Source organism: Somniosus microcephalus, chromosome 12 (assembly GCF_052327205.1).
Source record: "Somniosus microcephalus isolate GS21.2 chromosome 12, FLI_Smic_1.0, whole genome shotgun sequence".
NCBI lineage: Eukaryota > Metazoa > Chordata > Chondrichthyes > Squaliformes > Somniosidae > Somniosus > Somniosus microcephalus.
The window spans coordinates 162,579,979-162,605,620 of NC_140998.1; the positions used below are offsets into that span (position 1 = coordinate 162,579,979).

General features: G+C 47.2%; 1 protein-coding gene across 1 annotated transcript in view; it reads right to left on the reverse strand.

Annotated features, from left to right (window-relative positions):
- The window catches only part of LOC147109667 (neutral alpha-glucosidase C-like), a 205,396-nt gene extending 181,335 nt beyond the window's left edge, over positions 1-24,061 (reverse strand). Inside the window, exons 1-4 of the mRNA XM_086002347.1 lie at positions 24,033-24,061; positions 23,586-23,648; positions 19,474-19,582; positions 785-912 (exon numbers count right to left, since the gene is read on the reverse strand). Of these exons, the coding sequence (XP_085858473.1) occupies positions 785-912; positions 19,474-19,582; positions 23,586-23,648; positions 24,033-24,061 (329 nt within the window). The remainder of the gene's footprint in view (positions 1-784; positions 913-19,473; positions 19,583-23,585; positions 23,649-24,032) is intronic.
- Positions 24,062-25,642: the final 1,581 nt, after the last annotated feature.

Sequence of the window (25,642 nt, forward strand, 5' to 3'; positions counted from 1 at the left end):
GAGGATGTGATGAGAGGCACAGCAGAATGAAGGTGAGTGTGGCTTTGCAGTAACGTTTCATGATCTACTGAGATCATTGAAAGGTTTGCGCCACTGCACCCTAGTCCTCCTGATGACATCCCTGCTTGGGACCTCCTCCGCAAGCTAAGTTGGTCTCCTGGGGAGGTGTCTTCTGCCCATGGGAAGGGAAGAGGACCTCCCTGCATGCTCTGACACCCTCCATAAGCATATGGAGGGAGTCATGGGAGGGCCTGGGTGCAGCCCTGCAGTGATTGTCAGTGTTTGCAGCACTTCAATGCTGTAGAACACTGACAGCACAAATGTCAAAAGAAAATTGGCCATGGTCCCTTTAAGGAAACCAGCTGATGACACATCATGAATTACATCACCAGACCCTCTTCCTCTAAATGGACTGGGAAATGCGCTGGGCGGGCTTAGAAAGCCCTATCAACGGAAATTCATTTTCCAGGGCGGGATGGAGCTAGCGGCGGGGCCGCGACCCGCCACCGACCCCAGCTGCACCAGACCCGCCGAGCTAAGGAAAATCTCGGCCATTGTTTTAGCAGCAGAGAATAACAAACTACAATAGGGGATTGATTCCACGGAATGGCCCTACAGGATAGGGTCCAAGTAACACCAGAGAACAGTGTCACAGAGGGGTTAGGTTGGTAACAGGTACCTGTAATGACATCAGGTCTAGCCTGTATACAGGTGCACTGTAAAAGCAGCTTTGACAAATGAAACCCTTCCCACCAGGCTTTGCTTGCTGCACCAGGAATCTCACCTTTGTGTGACAGGCTCATTAATGATGACATCAGGCACTTCATATCTCGGCTTCATTGGCTTCAACTCATTCACTTTTATCCTGATCACGTGATCCTTAAGGGCAAAGACCTCCACAAAGAGAGGAACCTGCAAAAAAAATCAAGAAAAATGTGTTTAATCTGATCAACCACCCAGCTCTGCCATTCCAATTCCAACTCAGGTGAAAAGGAGACGGCTGGGGCCAGGAACAAGGATTTCCCTTGTCCTCATCTTTCACCCCACCAGCCTCCACATTCAACGGATCATCCGCTGCCATTTCCGCCACGTCCAGCGTGATCCCACCACCAAACACATCTTCCCCTCCCCTCCCCTTTCAGCATTCCAAAGATACTGCTCACCCCGTGACACCCTGGTCCACTCCACAATCACTCCCAAAACCCCCTCCCTTTCCCACAGCACCTTCCCGTGCAACCGCAGGAGATGCAACACCTGCCCTTTTACCTCCCCCCTTCCCACTGTCCAGGGCCCCAAACACTCCTTCCAGGTGAAACAGCGATTTACTTGTACTTCTTGCAATTTAGTATACAGTATTCGCTGCTCACGGTGCGATCTCCTCTACATTGGGGAGACCAAACGCAGATTGGGTGACCGCTTTGCGGAACACCTCCGTTCAGTCCGCAAGCGTGACCCCGAGCTTCCAGTCACCTGTCACTTTAATTCTCCACTCCACTCCCACTCTGACCTCTCTGTCCTCGGACTCTTACACTGTTCCAACGAAGCTCAAGGATCAGCACCTCATCATTCTATTAGGCACTTTACAGCCTTCTGGACTCAACGCCGAGTTCAACAATTTGAGATCATAACCTCTGCCACTATTTTTTCAGATGGCAGCTGTTGATAATTCTGCTACACATAGGATTACATAGGATATGCAGCCCAGAACAGGCCATTTCATCCAACCAGTCCATGCCGGTGTTTATGCTTTACTCGAGCCTCCTCCCGTCTTTCCTCATCTAAATCTATCAGCATAACCCTCTATCCCCCTCTCCCTCATACGTTTAACTAACCACCCCTTAAATGCATCTATACTATCCGCTTCAACCACTCCCTGTGATAGCGAGTTCCACATTCTCACCACTCTCTGGGTAAAGAACTTTCTTCCGAATTCCCTATATGATTTCTTGGTGACTATCTTATATTGATGGTCTCGAGTTATGCTCTTCACCACAAGTGGAAACATTCTCTCTGTATCTACTCTATCAAAATCTTTCATAATCTTAAAGACCTCTATTAGGTCACCCCTCAGCCTTCTCTTTTCAAGAGAAAAAGAGACCCAGAATGTTCATCCTTTCCTGATAGGTATACCCTGGCATTTCTTCTCTGCACCATTTCCAGTGCCTATATATCCTTTTTATAATATGGCAACCAGAACTGTACGCAGTACTCCAAGTGTGGTCTAACCAAGGTTCGATACAACTTTAGCATAACTTCACTACTTTTCAATTCTATCCCTCTAGAAATAAACCCGTGTTTGGTTTGCTTTTTTTATGGCCTTGTTAACCTGTGTCGCTACTTTTAGTGATTTTTGTACTTGTACGCCGAGATCCCTTTGCTCCTCTACCCTACCCAGACTCACACCCTCCAAGTAATGTGACCTCCTTAATCTTCCTACCAAAATGTAATAAATGTTTATTAATGTCTTCCTGTAATTTGTTGCAGTCCTCCTCAGTATTGGCTATTCCCCCCTCACCCCTCTCCCCACCCCCCAAAATTTGGTGTCATCCGCAAATTTAGAAATTGTGTTTTGGATTCCAAAGTCTAAATCATTAATATAAATTGTGAACAACAGCGGTCCCAGCACTGATTCTCTTCTAGACCCATCTTTTGTATCTTTACTTGTCCCATTACCATCTCCTTTTGCTTTGTACAATCATACGCTTTGTCATTTAATCACTCTTGCTTTCCACCCTATCACAGACCTTCCCTTTTGTTCTTTCCTCCCCTCCCCCCTTTCCCTGCCCCTGCTTAAAATCTTTTTTTCAATTTGTTCCGGGATGTGGGCGACGCTGGCAAGGCCAGCATTTATTGTCCATCCCGAATTGCCCTCGAGAAGGTGGTGGTGAGCTGCCTTCTTGAACAGCTGCAGTCCATGTGGTGAAGGAACTCCCAGAGCGCTGTTAGGGAAGGAGTTCCAGGATTTTGACCCAGCGACGATGAAGGAACGGCGATAAATTTCCAAGTCAGGATGGTGTGTAACTTGGAGGGGAACTTGCAGGTGATGGTGTTCTCATGCTGCCATTGTCCTTCTAGGTGGCAGAGGTCGCAGGTTTGGGAGGTGCTGCTGAAGAAGTCTTGGTGAGTTACTGCAGTGCATCTTGTAGATGGTACACACTGCAGCCACGGTACGCCGGTAGTGGAGGGAGTGATTGACTAAGGTGGTGGATGGGGAGCAAATCAATCGGGCTGCTTTGTCCTGGATGGTGTCGAGCTTCTTGAGTGTAGTTGGAGCTGCACTCATCCAGGCAAGTGGAGAGTATTCCATCACACTCCTTACTTGTGCCTTGTAGATGGTGGAAAGGCTTTGGGGAGTCAGAAGAGACACTCGCCGCAGAAAACCCAGCCTCTGACTTGCTCTTGTTGCCACAGTATTATGTAGCTGGTCTAGTTAAGTTTCTGGTCAATGTTGACCCCCAGGATATGGATGGTGGGGAATTCGGCGATGGTAATGCTGTTGAATGTCAAGGGGAGGTGGTTAGACTCTCGCTTGCTGGAGATAGTCATTGCCTGGCACTTGTGTGGCACGAATGTTACCTGCCACTTATCAGCCCAAGCCTGAATGTCGTCCAGGTCTTGCTGCATGTGGGCATGGACTGCTTCATTTTCTGAGGAGTTACAAATGGAACTGAACACAGTCCAATCATCAGCAAACATCCCCACTTTAGACCTTATAATGGAGGGAAGGTCATTGATGAAGCAGCTAAAGATGGTTGCCCTGAGGAACTCCTGGGGTTGAGATAATTGACCTCCAACAACCACAATCATCTTCCTTTGTGCTAGGTATGACTCCAGCCAGTGGAGAGTTTTCCCCGATTCCCATTGACTTCAATTTTACTAGGGCTCCTTGATGCCACACTCGGTCTCACCTCACTTCTGGAATTCAGCTCTTTTGTCTATTTTTGGACCAAGACTGTAATGAGGTCTGGGGCCGAGTGGTCCTGCCGGAAGCCAAACTGAGCATCAGTGAACATGTTATTGGTGAGTAAGTACTGCTTGATAGCACTGTTGACGACACCTTCCATCACTTTGCTGATGATTGAAAGTAGACTGATGGGCCGGTAATCGGCCGGATTGGATTTGTCCTGCTTTTTGTGGACAGGACATACCTGGGCAGTTTTCCACATTGTCAGGTAGATGCCAGTGTTGTAGCTGTACTGGAACAGATTGGCTAGAGGTGCGGCTAGTTCTGGAGCACAAGTCTTCAGCATGACAGCCAGGATGTTGTTGGGGCCCGGCTCTATATAGCCTTTGCTGTATCCATTGCGCTCAGCCGTTTCTTGATATCACGTGGAGTGAATCGAATTGGCTGAAGACTGTCTTCTGTGATGGTGGGGACCTCAGGAGGAGGCCGATATGGATCATCCACTCGGCACTTCTGGCTGAAGATGGTTGCCAATGCTTCAGCCTTGTCTTTTGCACTTGCGAGCTGGGCTCCGCGATCATTGAGGATGGGGATATTCATGGAGCCTCCTCCTTCCCCCGTTAGTTGTTTAATTGTCCACCACCATTCACGACTGGATGTGGCAGGACTGCAGAGCTTTGATTTGATCCGTTGATTGTGGGATCGCTTAGCTCGGTCTATAGCATGCTGCCATGATTTTATTGAATGGCGGAGCAGGCTCGAAGTGCCAAATGATCTACTCCTGCTCCTATTTCTTATATTCTTATGTTCTTCCACTGTTTAGCATGCATGTAGTCCTGTGTTGCAGCTTCCCCAAGTTGGCACCTCATTTTTCGGTATGCCTGGTGCTGCTCTTGGTATGCTCTTCTGCACTCCTCATTGAACCAGGGTTGGTCCCCTGGCTTGATGGTAATGGTAGAGTGAAGGATATGCGGGCCATAAGATTACAGATTGTGGTGGAATACAATTCTGCTACTGCTGATGGCCTACAGCGCCTCATGGATGCCCAGTTTTTGAGCTGCAAGATCTGTTCTGAATCTATCCCATTTCTTCTTCTTAGGCAGTCCCTCGGAACTGAGGATGACTTGCTTCCACACTAAAAATGAGTTCTCAGGTGACTGATGAGTCCAATGCGGAACCAACAGTCTCTGTCACAGGTGGGGCAGACAGTGGCTAAAAGGGCGGGTAGGTGGGGTGCTTGGGTTGATGTGCGCTCTTTCTGCTGTTTACGCTTGGCTTCCGCTTGCTCCCGGCGAAGAGACTCGAGGTGTTCGACGCCTTCCCGAATGCTTCTCCTCCACTTTGTGTGGTCTTGGGCCAGGGATTCCCAGGTGTCGGTGGGGATGTTGCATTTCTTCAAGGAGGCTTTGAGGGTGCGTTTGATGCATTTCCTCTGCCCACCTCGGGCTCTCTTGCCATGTCGGAGCTCTGAGTAGAGCGCTTGCTTTGGGAGTCTCGTATCGGGCATGCGGACGATGTGGCCAGTCCATCGGAGCTGACCGAGCGTGGTCAAAGCGTCAATGCTGGGGATGTTGGCCTGAGCGAGAACACTGACGTTGGTGCGTCTATCCTGCCAATGGATTTGCAGGATCTTGCGGAGGCAGCGTTGGTGGTACCTCTCCAGTGATTTGAGGTGCCTGCTGTGCATGCCATTTAGCACAGTGGTAGTGCCACACAACACGATGGAGGGTGTCCTCAGTGTGAAGACGAGACTTCATCTCCACAACAACTGTGCGATGGTCACTGCTACCAATGCTGTCATGGACAGATGGAGGTAGATTAGTGAACCAGGTGGGCTTTTACGACAATCCGATCGTTTCATGATCACCATTACGGATACTAGCTATTTTTAAAGCCAGATTTATTAAATTAACTGAATTTAAATTTGCCAGCTGTTACATCTGTTACATCTCTAACTTTTTCCAGTTCTGATGAAAGATCATTGACCTGAAACATTAACTCTGTTTCTCTCTCCATAGATGCTGCCTGACCCCTGCTGAGTATTTCCAGCATTTTCTGTTTTTATTTCCGATTTCCAACATCCGCAGTATTTTGCTTTTGTACAAGGGGAATCCTATCGTGGTTCTGGGAAAGAGAAGGGATGAGGGCAGAAGTGTGGGACATGGGATGGACACAGTCGAAGACCCTGTCAGCTACAGTGCAGGGGAATCCTCGGTTGAGGAAAAAGGAAGCACTGGTTGGGAAGGTGGCACCGTCAGAACAGATGCAACAGAGAAACTGGGAAAATGGAATAAAGTACTTACAGGAAGCGGGGTGGGAGGAAATGCAATCAAGGTAGCTGTGGGAGTCAGTGAGCTTATAATAGACATTGGTTGACAGCTTATCCCTGGAATTAGAGATAGGGAAGACGAGGAAGGGGTGGAGATTGACCATGTGAAGGCAAGGGAGGGGTGGAAACTTGAAGCAAAGATGATGAAATTTTCCAGTTCAAAGTGAGAGCGGGAAGCGGCACCGATACACTCATCCATGTACCAGAAAAAGACATGAGGGAGAGGACCAGAGTAGGACTGGGACAAAGAATGTTCCACATATTCCACGAAAAGGCAGGCGTAGTGAGGACCCATACAGGTTCCCATAGCAACACCTTTTATTTGGAGGAAGTGAGTGGAATCAAAGGAGAGGTTGTTCAATGTAAGAATAGGTTCAGCCAGGTGGAGGAGGGGGGTGGTGGTGGATGGGGACTGGGTGGGCCTCTGTTCAAGGAAGAAGGGGAGGGCCCGCAGGTCTTCCTGCTGGGGGATGGAGGTGTAGAGGGAATGGATGTCCATGATGAAAAGGAGATGGTTAGGGCATGGAAACTGTTAAAGTGGAGTTTCAGCCTGTTCTTGGCCCACGGAACTTATTTCTTCCAATCTCGACTCTATTTTTTTCCCCCCTTGTCCAGTCTCTTCCAACCTACATCTGCAACTCTTCCAATGCCCTCCGCAACTTTAAGTTATGCAAGATGCAGCAACTGGGGGTAGGTATCTGGTAATTAGCAGTACTGGGTAGTGGGCAAGGGATTCTTCAGCTGCACTTGGAGGTAGATTTTGGCAGAACTTGTGTGGGGGTTTGACAGAACTGCAGTGGGGCTGCTAGAGTTTGGCAGCATGGGGAGGGCTCTGATCTGGTTATCAATGTAGAAGGTGAACCTGAGATTTGGCACAACGTGTGGTTGGAATGGGAGGCTTGGCTCACTGGTGGATTCCTACACCAGGTCCTTTTTCGGGGATCCCGATGAAGTGACGGCAGCAGAGCGGGAGAAGACCCAAGAAAGCCTTCAGCTGCCGAGGCCCTAAACCTCTCCAGCTCGCGCTCTCTCCTCCTTCAAGATCCTCCTTAAAACCTACCTCTTTCACCAAGCTTTTGGTCACCTGCCCAAATATCTCACATAACTTGGTGTCAAATTTTGTTTGATAACGTTCCAGGTGAAGTGCCTTGGAAGATTTTACTACGTTAAAGGCGCTATATAAATGTAATTTGTTGTTGTTGTTACCAGCACTAGTGTCTCTCAGCATGGAGGGACGGGGTAGGATCGGCAAGTCATGAGGCGTGACAGCACAGGGTGGTAGGTACAGAATGGGAGGGGGCAGATCCCATATCATGAAGCACTGGCTTCTGAGTTATTAACGGATCTCTGTAAATACCAAATTCAGTATTTTGGTGGGATTGGTTCCTGGATGTGCATCTCTGCCTATTTGTCTCTCTCTCTCTCTCTCTGGGAACTTTTAACTTATGATGAAGCCACTGGAAAGGAAACTCGGGAGAGCTGTATAACGGGCAGCCAATCCAATATGCCCATTTTAAACTATGACAAAAGTTAAAATGATCCACACTATGTCTCTTGCGTTCTCTCTTTTGAGCAGAACCTGCTGAAACATTCGCCAAAGTGTCTATTGACACCTCTGTGTCAGCCAATGAGTTGCTCTGTGTCCGCCAATGAGTTGGACTGTGTCAGCCATTGAGTTGGACTGTGTCCGCCAATGAGTTGGACTGTGCCCGCCAATGAGTTGGACTGTGTCCGCCAATGAGTTGGACTGTGTCAGCCATTGAGTTGCTCTGTGTCAGCCAATGAGTTGCTCTCTGTCCACCAATGAGTTGCTCTGTGTCCTCCAATTAGTTGGACTGTGTCCGCCAATGAGTTGCTCTGTGTCAGCCAATGAGTTGCTCGGTATCCCCCAATGAGTTGCTCTGTGCCCGCCAATGAGTTGGACTGTGTCCGCCAATGAGTTGCTCTGTGTCAGCCAATGGGTTGCTCTGTGTCAGCCAATGAGTTGGACTGTGTCCGCCAATGAGTTGCTCTGTGTCCGCCAATGAGTTGGACTGTGTCCGCCAATGAGTTGGGCTGTGTCCGCCAATGAGTTGCTCTGTGTCCCCCATGAGTTGCTCTGTGTCCGCCAATGAGTTGCTCTGTGTCGGCCAATGAGTTGCTCTGTGTCCGCCAATTAGTTGCTCTGTGTCCCCCATGAGTTGCTCTGTGTCCGCCAATGAGTTGCTCTGTGTCCCCCATGAGTTGCTCTGTGTCCGCCAATGAGTTGCTCTGTGTCCGCCAATTAGTTGCTCTGTGTCCGCCAATGAGTTGGACTGTGTCCGCCAACGAGTTGCTCTGTGTCCGCCAACGAGTTGCTCTGTGTCCACCAGTGAGTTGGACTGTGTCCGCCAATGAGTTGCTCTGTGTCCGCCAATGAGTTGCTCTGTGTCCGCCAATGAGTTGGACTGTGCCAACCAATGAGTTGCTCTGTGTCCGCCAATGAGTTGCTCTGTGTCCGCCAATGAGTTCGACTGTGTCCGCCAATGAGTTCGACTGTGTCCGCCAATGAGTTGCTCTGTGTCTGCCAATGAGTTGGACTGTGTCCCCCAATGAGTTGCTCTGTGTCCGCCAATGAGTTCGACTGTGTCCGCCAACGAGTTGCTCTGTGTCCGCCAATGAGTTGGACTGTGTCCGCCAATGAGTTGCTCTGTGTCAGCCAATGAGTTGCTCTGTGCCCGCCAATGAGTTGGACTGTGTCCGCCAATGAGTTGCTCTGTGTCCGCCAATGAGTTGCTCTGTGTCCGCCAATGAGTTGCTCTGTGTCCGCCAATGAGTTGCTGTGTCCGCCAATGAGTTGCTCTGTGTCAGCCAATGAGTTGGACTGTGTCAGCCAATGAGTTGCTCTGTGTCCGCCAATGAATTCCTCTGTGTCAGCCAATGGGTTGCTCTGTGTCCGCCAATGAGTTGCTGTGTCCGCCAATGAGTTGCTCTGTGTCCGCCAATGAGTTGGACTGTGTCCGCCAATGGGTTGCTCTGTGTCCGCCAATGAATTCCTGTGTCAGCCAATGGGTTGCTCTGTGTCCTCCAATGAGTTGGACTGTGTCTGCCAATGAGTTGCTCTGTGTCCGCCAATGAGTTGCTCTGTGTCCACCAATGAGTTGCTCTGTGTCAGCCAATGAGTTGCTCTGTGTCCGCCAATGAGTTGGACTGTGTCCGCCAATGAGATGGAGGCAGGGCAGGACTTCTATAGCTACTTAAAAAGGAAGAGATTAGTGAAAGTAAATATGGGTCCCTTACAAGCAGGGACAGGAGAAATTATAATGGGGAACAAGGAAATGGCAGGAACATTAAGCGAATACTTTTCATCTGCAAGGCTTTCTTTCTTTCTGTATTCACGGTGGAAGACAGAAATAACATTCCAGAAATACTGGGTAACCAAGGGTCTAGCGAAAATGAGGAACTTATAGAAATTATTATTAGTAAATAAATAGCACTGGAGAAATTAATGGGACTAAAAGTCTACAAAGCCCCTGAACCTGATGGCCTACATCCTAGGATTTTAAAAGAGGGTGCTACAGAGATAGTGGATGCATTGGTTTTGATCTTCCAGAATTTCCTAGACTCTAGAACGGTCCCCGTGGACTGAAAGGTAGCAAATATAACCCCACTATACAAGGAGGGAGAGAGAAAACAGGGCACTATAGACCAGTTAGCCTGACATCAGTAGTAGAGAAAATGCTAGAATCTATTATTAGGTATGTGGTAACAGGGTACTTAGAAAATCATAATATGATTTTGCAGAGTCAACATGGACTTATGAAAGGGAAATTATGTTTGACAAAGCTGTTTTGAGTTTGTAACTAGCAAGGTAGATAAGGAGGAACCAGTGGATGTAGTGTATTTGGATTTTCAAAAAACATTCGATAAGGTGACACCCAAGAGGTTATTACACAAAGTAGGGCTGATGGGATTGAGAGTAATTGATTAGCATGGATTGAGTTCTGGTTAACGGACAGAAAACAGAGAGGAGGAATTAACGGGTCATTTTTGGCTTGGCAGACTACAACTAGTGGGGTACCGCAAGGATCAATGATTGGGCCTCAGCTATTTACAATCTATATCAATGTCTTAGATGAGGGGACCGAGTGTAACATATCCAAGATTGCTGACAATACAAAGTTAGATGGGAAAGTAAGCTGTGAGGAGGACACAAAGAGGCTGCAAAGGGATATAGACAGGTTAATGAGTGGGCAAGAATATGGCAGATGGTATATAATGTGGAGAGGTTTTTAGATACTAAGGGAGTCAAGGGATATGGGGATAGTGCGGGAATGTGGATTTGAGGTAAAAGATCAGCCATGACCTTATTAAATGGCAGAGCAGGCTCAAAGGGCAAAAGGCTCACTCCTGCTCCTATTTCTTATGTTCTTATGACTTGCAGATACAGAGTGACGTAATAAAACTCACTATGCACTTGGTTTGAGCATAAAGCAAGGCTTTAATCAACTTGTTTCAGAACATGGAGGTCTAGTTGTACTTCACTAGTTCCTGTCTTACAAAATGTCCCTGGAAAGCTGGGCCCACACCCGAGTATTTATACTCCTTGGATGGCGCCACCAGCTGGCCGTCCAGCGTTATTTCATGAGTAGTTTCTTTATGAGGATGAGATTTATAACAATCTTCCTACCTAAAAGATTTGGAAGTCCGACGACTTCCTCTTAACGGATTAAGCGGACCACGAATAGTCGCAGTCTTTTAGATCTTAGTTTATGGCTAGAAGGCACGTCTCCCCGGACCGTGTCTTGGTCCCTGGGCCGCTTGATCCGTACCGGTGGCTCGACAGGGCCCGTGTTGCCCTGATCGACCCGAGGGAGGCTGGGGAGATCGTGACTCCGGTTGCGGGTCCCCACAGGCGCAGAGCCGGCTTCATCCTGTTTGATAGCCGGGGATTGACAGGCGTCCTGGCCTCGGGTGGCCATCCCATGGGGAGCGTGCGGCTCCCCGAGTGGGTCCGGTGGGGCAGCCGGAAGATCTCTCGATGTCCCAGGTAGGGCGTCATCTTCGGGGGAGTGCAGAGTGTCGGCATCATCACCGTGGGTCCCTTTATCAGTTGGGTCCGTGGAACCGGCCGGACAAGGAACCAGGTCCCGGAGCGAATCGGTAGACTCCCGGCCATCAGGGTACCGCACGTGCGCGTATGTGGGATTGACATCCGTGAGTTCTACTTCATCGACGAGAGGATCGTTATTAGACGATCGGACGAATCTTCGGAGCAGCACGGGGCCGGGAGCTGCCAACCATGACGGTAGGGACGTTCCGTGGGTGGAGCAGCGCTGGAAGCTGAAGAATCGCTCGTGAGGTGTGACATTGGTGGACGTAGAGAGAAGAGACCTGATGGAATGCAACACGTCAGGGAGCATAGTTTCCCACTGCTGGTCTGGTAGGTTGCGTGACCTCAGCGCAAGACGAACAGTGTTCCAAATGATAGCGTTGTATCTCTCAACCTGTCCGTTACCGATGGGATGGTGGTGTCGTTTTACTTGTGGTGATTCCCCGTTGGGAGAGGTCACTTTTGATTTCGCTTGACATGAAGGAGTGACCTCGATCAGAGTGGATGAAATTGGCCGTACCGCAAAGGGAAAAGACTTGTTCAAGGCATTTGATCACTGTGGAAGTAAGCATATTGGGACAGGGGAAAGCAAAGGGAAAGCATGAATGTTCGTCCACCATAGTCAGTAAGTAGGTGTTTCGCGTTGAGGAAGGCAATGGCCCTTTAAAGTCAATGCTGAGTCACTGCATAGCGTGTATGAGCGAGCCATCCGATAGACGGAAGAATTGCGGTTTTAATTCCGCACAAATTATACAGGAGGAGCATGTTCTTTTCACATCTTCCGTAGAAAATGGGAGATTTTTAGATCGCACAAAGTGCAACATACAGGTAACGCCAGGATGGCATAAGTCAGTATGAAGATCCGCAAGAGTCGAAGTTGACATAGAAGAGCAGAATGCCCGCGTGAGGGTATCCAGGGCCACATTCTCTTTCCCGGGTCGATAATGTATGGTGTATCCAAAGGCGGCCAATTCCATCCTCCAGAGTTGTATTTTGTTATTCTTGATCTTAGTGCGTTTCCGGTTATCCAGCATAAAGGCCACGGAGTGCTGATCGGTTATAAGTGTGAAATGGCGACGAGCGAGAAAACGACTCCATTTACGTACCGCTTCGATGATGGCCGTAGCCTCCTTCTCAACAGGGGGATAATGGAACTCGCTACCCTGCAAAGTTCTGGACAGAAATGCAACGGGTCGACCACCTTGATTCAAGGTAGCAGAGATCGCCACATCCGATGCATCGCACTCGACCAAGAAAGGAAGATTTTCATCAATGGAAGGAAGCGTGGCTTTTTCCAGTTGTCGCTTGAGGAGGTTGAAAGCTGAAATAGCCGTTGCCTCCAACGGAAATGACTTTGCGTGAAACAGGGGCTGGATCTTGTCGGAGAAGTGGGGTATCCATTTTGCATAGTAGGCGAACATACCGAGTGCCCGACGAAGAGAGCCGAGATTCGTAGGGGGAGGGAGCTCCTGAAGCGGACGAAGTCGCTCCGGATCCGGTTTGATGAAACCGTTGCCCACCCAGTAGCCGAGGATGTTGACTGATGGTACTGATTTCACAGATTTGGACTCATTTAAGGTTAAGTTGCGACGACGGAGAACGTCAAAAAATTTCTAGAGATTGGCATCATGCTCCTTCTGGTCATGACCAGCAATGGTGATATTATCCAGATATGGAAAAGTGTCCGTTAAGTTCTCCTGTTTGACTAGGCTATCCATTGCCCGTTGAAAGACGGCCACCCCATTGGTGACCCCAAATGGAAGGCGACAAAACTGGTAAAGCCGACCATTGGCGTCAAAGGCCGTATACTTTTTGTAAGAGTCCTTTAACGGTACTTGATGATATGCGCTCTTTAAATCAAAAGTTGAAAATACCTTGTAGTTGGCAAGGTTATTGACCATGTCATCAATGCGTGGTAGTGGGTAGGCATCCAGGTCGGTATACTGGTTAATAGTTTGCGAGTAATCGATGCAAAGACGTTTCTTGTGTTGCTTCAGAGGATTAATAACAACGACGACTTGAGCCCACCAGGAAGATGAACATGGCTCAATGATACCGTCAGCTCGAAGGCGAGAGATTTCTGCCTCGATAAAGGATCGATCATCTTGGCTGAAACGTCGTGATTTAGTGACTATGGGCTTACATCGGGGGGAAAGATTGGCAAACAAGGAGGGCTCGTCAAGCGAAGCCACCGAAATCGCACAAAATGGTACTTTGGAAATAGTAAGCTCTGGCTTTAACCCTCCAAACTCGAAAGTGAGTCTTTTGTGTTGTTTCTGGAAATCCTGTCCCAGGAGCACATCACTGCATAGGTTTTTGAGCAGCCCGAGCCGGGTGGAGAAATAAGTGCCGCCATTGAGAGTAAGGTTGATAAGACAAAACCCGGAACAATTGGTGGTCAGTGTCATCAGAGCCATTACAATTTCCCTGTCCGAGGGGTAAATACGCAGTTTTAACTTACTGACAGCCCACTCACTAATGAAGCTGTCAGAGCTGCATGAGTCGATTAGTGCACTCAAAATGTGTCCATTTACCGAAACCTTCGTGGTTGCACGGGACAGACTTTGGGGAAAAACAGCTGTGATGGGAGGAGGGGCAGTTTTACCCTTGACAGCTGTAACCTTAGTAGTGGCTCTTGGGGGAGGAGCAGTTTTATAGGTAGTAGCTAAAAAACTAACAGGAGCTCTCGACCGGTATACCTTGGAAAGGGGGCCTTTCTTACTAACAGCGGCTCTTGACTGGCATACCTCCAAAAAGTGACCTTTCTTGCTGCAATGATTGCAGGTTGCGTTACGAGCAGGACAAAACTTCCTATAATGGAACACACCTCCACAGAAGAAACAGTTCCTTCCAGATTGCCAAGATGCCGCTAGGGCGGGGTCGTCATCAGTGAAGCTTTCTAGGGTAGGGTTGTCATCAGCCAAGTTGGAGTCGTCATCCGTGAGGGCTTCCACCCGAGGCCAATGGAAGGAGTCACTAAATGTGATAGCAGCAGCCCGTGCACATGGTGAAAGATAGGTATCTGTATTCCTCTTTGCTAAGTCCAGAGAACGTGCCTGGTCATAGGCAGCCTGTAACTTGAAGGTTTTATTCTCCAACAGACGCTGACGTATGGCGGGAGACGCAATCCCATTAATAAAGGAATCACGAATTAACTCCTCCTGGTACTACTCAGCTGTAACAGCTTTAAGATTACAATCCTTGCTGAGCCTGCGAAGCTTCTGAAGGAATTCATCAAGTGATTCCCCGGGTTGTTGTCAAGTTGTGGCCAGTGAATGCCGAGCAAAAATTTTGTTTGGGGACTTGACATATAGCTGCTGTAATATTTGGATAGCGGCGTCATAATCTACACAGTCTTTGATATAATCAAACACATGAGGGGATACATAATTAGCAAGCATTTGTAACTTGTTAGGAACATTCTCACCACACTCCTCAAGGAAGTTGCTGAAGGTACGATACCAGTGTTTCCATACCTTAGCAGTTGTAAGTGAATTCGGGTCCAGGTCGAGACGGGCGGGTCTGAGTAGTTGCTCCAAGATGGATCGATTACTTGTCTGAGTTCCCTTCTACGGTTCGAGTCACAGCTGGCTGTTTCCCGAAATCACCCAAAGCGTGGAGTCGATATCAAATTGATTAAACTGACGTAATAAAACTCACTACGCACTTGGTTTGAGTATAAAGCAAGGCTTTAATCAACTTGTTTCAGAACATGGAGGTCTAGTTATACTTCACTAGTTCCTGTCTTACAAAATGCCCCTGGAAAGCTGGGCCCACGCCCGAGTATTTATACTCCTTGGACGGCGCCACCAGCTGGCCGTCCAGCGTTATTTCACGAGTAGTTTCTTTATGAGGGTGAGATTTATAACAGTCTATTTAAAGAGTCTCTCCGAACTGTAGCAAACAGAACTGAAACGGCAGCAACTTCTCCCGATAAAAGCAGTGTGATTTCTCCAGAAAAATTCAGTGAGTGGGAGATAGTTACAAAATAAAAATTTTGTGTATAAAATCAATCCCAGTCACTTATATCGATGTGGTCTCCAGGCGTGATTGATGGGGGAGTTACCCAATCATCTCCATTCTGGCCAGGAATAGTGGTGTCACTGTATGCAGCTAAAATTTCCACCAGTACTGCATCATGGAAAATTAGGTACATTACACATACTCCGGCTGCACAATCCAACTTCAGCTCAGAGTCACAGCTCTAGCCAAAATATCATGTCCAAGCCGAGGCTTCAAGTAAAAACTTTAATGATGGAATTAACACATGGATAGACTGGAGAAGCTGGGGTTGTTCTCCTTAGAGCAGAGAAGGTTGAGAGATTTGATAGAGGTGTTCAAAATCATGAGGGGTCAAGACAGAGTAGATAGAGAGAAAATGTTCCCATTGGCGGAAGGGTCGAGAACCAGATGACACAAATTTAAAGTGATTTGAAGAAAAACCAAAGGCAACGCGAGGTGCAAGCGGTTAGGATCTGGAATGCACCGTCTGAAAGGGTGGTGGAGGTGGATTCAATCAAGGCTTTCAAAAGGGAGTTGGATAAATACCTGAAGGAAAAACATTTGCAGGGCTACAGGGAAAGGGCGGGGGAGTGGGACTAGTTGAAGTGCTCTTGCATAGAGCCGACATGGGCTCGACAGGCCTCCTTCTGTCTGTAACCATTCTATGATTCTAAAAAATAAATTAAGTGTTATTGTGAAAAAAATGTTTTAATATTTTATTTAAACCATTATTTTGGACATTAGAAATTTCAGTAGCTGAGAAACAAAATGAGGTGTAAAGATCTTTTTCACACTATTGTTTATAACACACCAGTCCAAACAATATTCTTTATGAAAACACCAGTCTCTGCATATATACTCTAGCCAATATTGCCGTGTGTGTGCAAAATAGCCTAGCCTACATTATCCTGTGTGTAACACACTCCAGCCTATGTTATCCTGTGTAAAATTCAACTGTCTGTGCATTACCCTGTGTGTAATACGTGTCATACTGTGTAACATATTCCAACCCGAATGTTGTCCTGTATGTAACAGTCTAGCCATTGTGTTATTTTGAAATTAACACACTCAAGTAAGTGTATTATTCTGACTTTAAAATATCTGCATCGCTGGAACTATTATGCTTGCATTATCACTGAACTACTTCCCCAACATAAATTGGGATAGTCAGAGTGTGAAAGGCTTGGAGGGAGCAGAATTCTTAAAGTGCATCCAGGAAAGCTTTTTGAGCCAACATGTAGAAAGTCCTACAAGAGAGGGGGCGGTACTGGACCTAATTCTAGGGAATGTCGCCGGGCAGGTGGTGGAAGTGTCTGTAGGAGAGCATTTTGACGATAGTGACCACAATTCGGTGAGATTTAAGGTGGTCATGGAAAAAGACAAAGACGGCCCGGAAATCAGGGTTCTAAATTGGGGGAAGGCCGATTTTAATAAGATAAGACAGGATCTGGCAAAAGTGGACTGGGAGCAGCTACTTATAGGAAAATCCACATCAAAACAGTGGGAGGCTTTCAGAAGGGAAATAGAGAGAGTACAACACCAACATGTTCCTGTAAAGGTCAAGGGTGGGACCAACAAGTAAAGGGAACCTTGGATGACAAAGGATATACAAAAATGCATTAGGAAAAAAAGGGGGGCTTTTAGCAGTTACAAAAGACAAAGGAAGCCCTAGAGGAGTATAAGAGGTGCAGGGGCATACTTAAAAAGGAAATTAGGAGGGCAAGGAGGGGCCATGAAATAACACTGGCGAGCAAAATAAAGGAAAATCCTAAGATGTTTTATAAGTATATTAAGGGCAAGAGGATAACCAGGGAAAGGGTAGGGCCCATTAGGGACCAAAGTGGCAAGCTGTGTGTAGAGCCAGATGAAGTAGGTGGGGTTTTAAATGAATTTTTTGCCTCAGTGTTCACTATGGAGAAAGACGATGTAGACATAGAAGTCGGGCAAGGGGACTGTGACATACTTGAACATATTAGCATCGAGAGGGAGGAGGTACTAGCGGTTTTAGCAGGCTAAAAAGTGGATAAATCACCAGGCCCGGACGAGATGTATCCCAGGCTGTTGTGTGAGGCAAAGGAGGAGATTGCAGGGGCTCTGACACAAATTTTCAGAACCTCTCTGGCCACAGGGGATGTACCAGAGGACTGGAGAACAGCTAACGTAGTACCATTATTCAAGAAGGGTAGCAGGGATAAACCAGGGAATTACAGGCCAGTGAGCCTAACATCTGTGGTAGGGAAATTATTGGAAAAAATTCTGAGGGACAAAATTAGTCTCCACTTGGAGAGGCAAGGATTAATCGGGGATAGTCAGCATGGCTTTGTCAAGGGTAAATCATGTCTGACCAATCTGATTGAATTTTTCGAGGGGGTGACTAGGTGTGTGGATGAGGGAAATGCTGTGGATGTGGTTTACATGGACTTCAGTAAAGCTTTTGACAAGGTCCCGCATAGGAGACTGGTCAAGAAGGTAAGAGCCCATGGGATCCAGGGGGCCTTGGCGCGTTGGATCCTAAACTGGCTGAGTGGCAGGAGGCAGAGGGTGATGGTCGAAGGTTGCTTTTGTGACTGGAAGCCTGTGTCCAGTGGGGTACCTCAGGGATCGGTGCTGGGTCCCTTGCTGTTTGTGATCTACATTAATGATTTGGATGAGAATGTAAAGGGTATGATCAGTAAGTTCGCGGATGACACGAAAATTGGTGGGGTGGTAAATTGCGAGGAGGAAAGCCTCAGGCTACAGGACGATATTAACGGGTTGGTCAGATGGGCGGAAAAGTGGCAAATGGAATTTAACCCGGAAAAGTGCGAGGTGATGCATTTTGGACGGACAAATAAGGCAAGGGAATACACAATGAGTGGTAGGACCCTAGGAAGTACAGAGGGTCAGAGGGACCTTGGTGTACATGTACATAGATCCCTGAAGGCAGCGGAACAGGTAGATAAGGTGGTTAAAAAGGCATATGGGATACTTGCCTTCATTAGCAGAGGCATAGAATATAAGAGCAGGGAGGTTATGATGGAGCTGTACAAAACGCTGGTGAGGCCACAGCTGGAGTACTGTGTGCAGTTCTGGTCGCCTCACTATAGGAAGGATGTGATTGCTTTGGAGAGGGTGCAGAGAAGATTCACCAGGATGTTACCTGGGATGGAGCGCCTCAGCTATGAAGAAAGACTCAACAGGCTGGGGTTGTTTTCCTTGGAGCAAAGGAGGCTGAGGGGGGACCTGATTGAGGTGTACAAAATGATGAGGGGCATAGATAGGGTAGATAAAGAGGAACTTTTCCCCTTAGTAGGGGGGTCAATAACAAGGGGGCACAGATTCAGGGTAAGGGGCAGGAGATTTAGGGGGGATTTGAGGAGGAACTTTTTCACCCAGAGGGTGGTTGGAAGCTGGAACTCACTGCCTGAAAGGGTGGTAGAGGCAGGAACCCTCACAACATTCAAGAAGCATTTGGATGAGCACTTGAAATGCCATTGCATACAAGGCTATGGACCAAATGCTGGAAAATGGGATTAGACTGGAGAAGGAGGGATGGGCGGCGCAGACACGATGGGCCGAAGAGCCTCTTTCTGTGCTGTAAAACTCTATGACTCTATGGGTTAGATTTTCAGTTGCTTGCGCCAGCAGTTAGCGCCTTAAGAGAAGTGATTTTCGGGCGCTATGCGTGTAGCGCCCGGGCGCAGCGCAGTTTGCGCCCCGCCCCAAATTAAGTTGCCCGTTAGCGCCGGCGCAAAGTTTAGCGGCCGGCCGGATGCGCACGCACAAAATGTCAATGTCCTCCTCCTCCTCCTCCTCCTCCCCCCTCCTCCTCCTCCTCCTCCCTCCTCCTCCTCCTCCTCCTCCTAGACTCTGCCTTTGAAAAAAACACATGCACCCTTCCCCTTTAAGAGCTCACTGGCACCAGAGTGTCTGCCGTGCGCTGCGCCCGAGCTCGGGTGTTGCGCTCTGCACCGCCGGCATAGCGCCTAAAGATAGTAGTGGAACGCCTCTTTTAGCGCTCCACCAACCTCTTAGGGCGAAGCCACTGAATTTCCGGCAACGGGGCGCTACTTTGGGGCGGGCGCTAAGGTTAGCGCCCCAAAACTGTCTATACTGAAAATCTAGCCCTATGACTCTACTGTGACCATTGAGAGATTAAAACAGAATCCCAGACTCTTTGATGCTAACCTTATTCTCTTCATTAAGGAGCTGCAATTTGGCTCTGCAGTCTGACACTTCCAGTGTGTCCAGCAAGGCAGAATATGGAGAATTCCCTGACAGCAACTTTTTTTGACGCCTGTAGCGGTGGGGGAAACAAAAAAGGTTTAATGTGAGATATAGGTAGCAGACTAGATCTTAACCAGAGACATGCCAAACTTCCGCGTGATGATCACAGACTCAAGTCCTGCCACGAAAGTAACCAAGGGCCATCAGCTATGGTCTTAGCGGTGATGTTAGAACAAGACTGGCTTGGCAGGGTATGGTGCATTGAGAACAACAGCAGCAGGACAACCAATATTTATCCAAGATTCAGCATGGGTCAAACCAATTTTGTTTTCAATTTTTTGCCCCTTTCCCCCTGAAGGCACTGACTTTTGCAGGGGTTCTGCTTCTTGGTCTTTTAGCACTTCACTCAAATTACCAATCTTCCAGTGCAAGCTCAAAGAAGGAGGTCAGCATGCTAAGTGAACTTGGAGATCACCACAGCTCAGCCAAATGCTGTGATCACTCAATGTCCACTCTAGAGCACATCAGTGGGGCAGTGGCAGAAGACATTTGCACCACACCAAACCCAACTAGTCTTAACTGCCAGAGTTGAATAGATCTGTGTACAAAGAGGTTTGCATCTCATCTGACGCATCATGTACTGTACATGACTTGTGAGTGCTTGATGCTGGCACTAGGGGCCCACAATAAGGGGAAAAAATTCTCTCTCAGTACTGATAATCCTCACCCGAAGGAGCAACTTTCCAAGAAAAAAAATTGTAAAGGTTACAATGGATTCAAATTTTCTAAAAGGGCCTAAAATTAGACCATCAGTGTGGGGCAGCAGCAAAACTCTCACCTGATTCAGAAGGTTGTGGGTTCAAGACCCATTCCAGAGACTTGAGCACATCTTCTAGGCCAAAAGTTCAGTGCAGCACTTACGAAGAGCGGCACTGCTGGAGGTGCCGTCTTTCAGATGAGATGTTAAACCTGCCCTCCCAGGTGGATGTAAAAGATCCCACGTCATCATTTGAAGAAGACCAGTGGAGTTCTGGGCTAACATTTATATCTCAATCAGCATCACCAAAACAGATTAGTTGATCATTTATCTCATTTCCTGTTTGCGGAACCTTTCTGTGTGGCTGCTGTATTGGGCCACTGAGTCACTTTGGTTCAGGGGCTGCGAGAAGCACCACAACGGCTGTGAAGGCGGAAGAAGGCTGCAGCAGAGAGGGGTCTCCAGTCGTCTCGGTTTTTCCTTGCCACTGGACCCTGGCCCCTTTTCTGTCAAGGGTCGTGTGGTGGCTGGCTGTGCACCAACCACCCCACGTTAAAAGATACCACGCACTGGCGTCCTTCAGAGGGATCTACATTTACCTCTACAACACGCCAGCGTAAAGTCCTGTGGCGATCAGTAAGTGGTGATGGGGGCAGGATTGTGAGGTCTGGAAGCTCCTAATCACAAGCTGGCACACTAGGCGGCGAGTGTCTGATTCAGTCGTCGGGCTCCTGGATCGAGGCAGGGGAGCCCCCCAGCAGCTACATCCACGACTGAGCAGCCCTATTTAGGATCCGCTCTGCTCACCCTGCACAGCCACCTGAAGGCCCACAAGTAGATGACTGATGAAGGACATACCATATTCGAATTCGAGTGGTCGCCGATGATGATGATGATGATGATTTGGCCACATAATAAGTGACTACAGCCACTGCATTACTTTTGAAATGTAAAGTGCTTTGAGCATCCTGAAGTTGTGAATAGTGCTTTATAAATTCAGTTTTTTCTTCAAAGACATTCTGAGAATAAAGTCTCTTCATTGCACTAGTTATTTGTTGAACAAGAATGGGCCTCGATCAAGTCTCTCTTTTCCTTTGTATTTGAGGCTATCAGTCAAAACATCCAAAATCTTACTACTTTAAATCATACAATTACATTTAATTTTCTTTCCAGAATGACAGCCTTGGGCTACTGTCCTGTATTATCCATGCAAGTTTTAATAATACATAAAACACAGCAACTTTACTGCAACAATCACCCCAATAAAGTTTTTATACACATCTCATCCCCATCAGCTCCCTTGCCCAAGAAGCCATTCTTTATGTGTGACCCTAGACAGTGAGTGTTGTCAGGCTATTAGACAGCTGACCCACACCTTGCCCTCACCCAATATCCCTACACAAATGCAGCATTGGTAACTGCAGTGATCAGAAGGGGGATACCAGGCTACCTTTTTCCCTCCCTAACTGGGATGGTGAGACCAATTATAGTACCCTTACTGTCACAGGAGGGCTGAGATCAACTCAGTCAACATTCATCGATCCGGACACCTTCCCGATTCAGATCACTTACACCCTGATTTTACCAGATGCTCCATTAGGAGGCTCGTCTCCATTTCCTTGCAGGGTCTGGAGGACATCAATGGCAAATAATTGCAATTAATCATCAGAATGTAGCAGTTCTGCTTTTCTGTGCCGTGTGATTCTCCTTGGTGAACTGGGTGGTTTCCAATCCTGATTTAACCTGGTATCTTTGCATCAAAACAATGGTCGCAAAGGCTGGTTATCTTTTTTTTCTCTCTCTCCCACATGGCAGCTGTCTCCCATTCTGCCAGCGCATTTCACATCTAATCTAGAGCTGTCGTTTGTCTCCACTAGTCCTATCACCATCTCGTCTCGTTTTGAATACCTCTTAATGTCTCTTCTCTTTTGTTCTCTCCCAGCCTGGCCTCTCAATCTATTTCATTCCCTGTGCCTCTTTAGTCTTGATAAAGGGTTTTGACCTGAAACGTTGACTCTTTTCTCTCCACGGATGTTGCCTGGCCTACTGAGTTTTTCCAGCATTTTCTGTTGTTATTTCGGATTTCCAGCATCTGCAGTATTTTGCTATCGTACTGGTTATCCTCCAACCTGCTTAAGGGATCGTTGTTCCGATATGATATGCTGGCAACGGCAAAGGCTGTCAGTAAAACTACAAGACACTGGAGGAGACACGAGCACAGCCTACAGTACCGAGTAAGCATGGAGGTAGCCATTTGCATCCCCTCAATGCAGAGCCTGCGTGTGCACACACAAACACAGATGTGGGTGAACAGGAGGACCGATAGTACAATGGATTAGACACTGGCCTTTACCCATTGGGAATTAGATTCAAATCCAGCCCGGACTGATGGGATGAAAGTCTCCTCTGCCTATTGGATATAATGATCCTAATGTGAAAAGAGTTTGGCAATAAATTATCTGATCTCACTCACTCCCTAACCTTATCCAATGAGTAACTGATGCGGATATTGGGTGAAAGCGTACCTGCAACATTTTGAATTTTTAAACCATTATGATAAAATGATTCCTTTGTGACAAGCAAGAGGAATGGAGTCATTTTGTTCCATTTGCAAAGTCAGTGGCTTGGCTAAGACAGACATTTGGAAGCTTTCGACGCCCACAACAAAGGGGAGACATTTCAAACAGGTGGTGACTTTGATAGACGGTTCAATGTGTCCAAACCTTCAATCTCAGAGGTATAATCACCAAGTGGGTGAGCTGTAGCCCAGCAGTCAACAACAGAAAGCCTGGACCAACTAGTTTTGGAAAAGCATAACTACAAAAATGGGCCTAGATAGTAAGGTGGCGTCTTTATTATGTTTCCATACCCAAGAAGTATAGGAAATTGGCTGATCTCATTATCAAAGCTGTGTATTGTTCGTTTATGTATTTTATTTAAAATGAGCCAGTTTGTTTGAAGTGGTGCATCACCTCAGTAGTGCTTTTCAGTTCAAATGTGGTGGTACATGCAACACTTTAGTGTTGGTATACAGAGTAAGGATTCTGTGTTATGATCTCCAAGTCCTGCGATTGTTAACCTAGACATTGGGCAGTAAAAGATCAGTAGAGGACATGAGGTCCACTTACAGAAATGGCTGGTGATGTTGAACCTGAGAATAACTAGTGTAAAAACTTGACAGCTTTTCTAGTTCCATTGCCATCATGAACATCCCTCACCTCGATGAGCATAAAAACTTGATTGGGGTGGACAGAGGGAATGCCAAGAATGCAAGATGGGATTACTGAGCTGATGGTCTCCATGGATAGAACTATACCTGTAGAACGCAATGTCCCCAGTGGTCTTGAACTTGCTGCTCTCAACTGCCTCTGCAAATGCACTGTTAGGGGTGGAAAGAAAGAGAAATTATTCTCGTCAGTGCTTCTATATTCAAAATACTGTTTAAGAGTAGGTCAGCTTGAGATAACTGTCAAAGATTAGAGAAATATCGCTGCACAATGATCAAAGGGTACTACCGAACTTCTAGGAGGTATCTTTGTTCTAAGCTCTCTCAATGGCTTCCAGGTCACACCTGGAACAGTCCTATGGCATCTCATAGCAGCTCAATTGATTTAATGGGGACCATGGCTTCGGCCTGAAAGTGGAACTGAACCTCCCCAAATCCAGGTATGCTGCATACTCCAAACTATAATTTCATCACTCTACTTGAAGTTGATATTAATTTTCAATGCTCTTAATACAGTGCGAAGCATCATAGCAGAACCTGATAATGTCTAAAGCTAGTTGGTTCATTTCTTATCTATCCAGTTGTAGCCAGAGAATCTCCTGTAATGGCTTCTCTTCCTGCACCATTACCTCTGGAGTCCCCCAAGGATCTATCCTTTCCCCAGCCTGGGATAAACCCGGCAACTAAAGGCCAGTCAGCCTGACAGCAGTGGTGGGGAAATCTTTTAGAGACAATAGTCTGGGACAAAATTAACTGGCACTTGGATATGGGTTAATAAATGAAAGCCAGTACGTATTTGTTAAAGGCAAATCGTGTTTGACTAACTTGATCAAGTTCTTTGATGAAGTAACGGAGAATGAAAGGATTCACAAATTTCATGTCTCCCCCGAAGATTTACTTTTGATTTATTAAAGAAACCCTGGTTGGACTGAGTTTAAAACCCAGGGCTCAACAAGATTGCTACAGTCAGCCTCATGGCAAAAGCCTGTAAGTTTCAGTTTGGACTGACAAAGAAGGAACTTTCCAGAAATTAGAATGCAGACAGACCTTCTGCATTTATGCATGAGAAGCAAACCCAGTGGCATTCGGGCCTCTGATTAAAACCCATCAAGGTTGTTTGCACAAGCAATCAAGAGCAAGCAAGGCCTATTCAATATGTAATGGGACAAGCTTAGCTGCATTTCAGACCTTCGTTAGAGAACATCGACACTGTTTACAAACAATCAACGGGACATTCAGACTGGAATGGCTCCATCACGAAACCAGTTGGACAAAGGGGAACACTGATGAGATGTTTAAAACCAATTAACCGGCCGTCCAGATTGATGGGCTCAGATCGGTTTCCTTTGTATAAGCTTCAACACGTCCAGGTCAGACAAAGGAATGAGCTGATCTGGCGGGAGATAAGGACTACCGGGAAGGGTGTAACTAGTCCCTCAGGAAGCCATCTCTCTCTCGCCTCGCCTCCAGTGCCCTGCCGTATCATCAACCCAGCGAGAGGATCGTCGACGAAGAGCCCGTCCAGGGAAGTAGGACACCCGCAGTTACGTTTGAATTACTGGGGTAGCTCTGCTCTGGGGTGGTGAAAACCTAAAAACATCGACAGGCAAAAGGGCACGAAGCAGGCGTTTCAACATCCTAGACTGGTGAGCATCAATTTTCTGTCACAAGACAACCTAGATAGGTGTAAAAGGGTGGGAGTTAAGGGGAATTGCTAAAGTGTCATTTTAGTCATTTTCCCTCGATGTGTCCGTTTCTCCTCCCTGCTAAGTGTAACTGTGTTGCATCCATAGTGATTTTCTCTGTATAGTAATTGTTTCTCTATTTTAATAAACATTGGTTTTCTTTGCACCGAACCACTGGTCTCGTTTGTCTATATCGCTACTTGTAAATAAGTCCGGTGCTCAGAACTAAAAGGGGGAAGCGATTCGAACCGCACGGGGCTGGGGCAGCTCAGGCACACGACTGACTGACCAGACGCAAACCCCAAACCAAAACCCCCTACAAGAAGGCTGATGAGGGTAGTGCGGTTGATGTTGTATATATGAACTTTCAATAGGCATTTGATAAAGTACCACATAATAGAATTGTTAGCAAAATTGAAGACCATAGGATTAAATGGGCAGTGACTGCGTTGATACGAAATT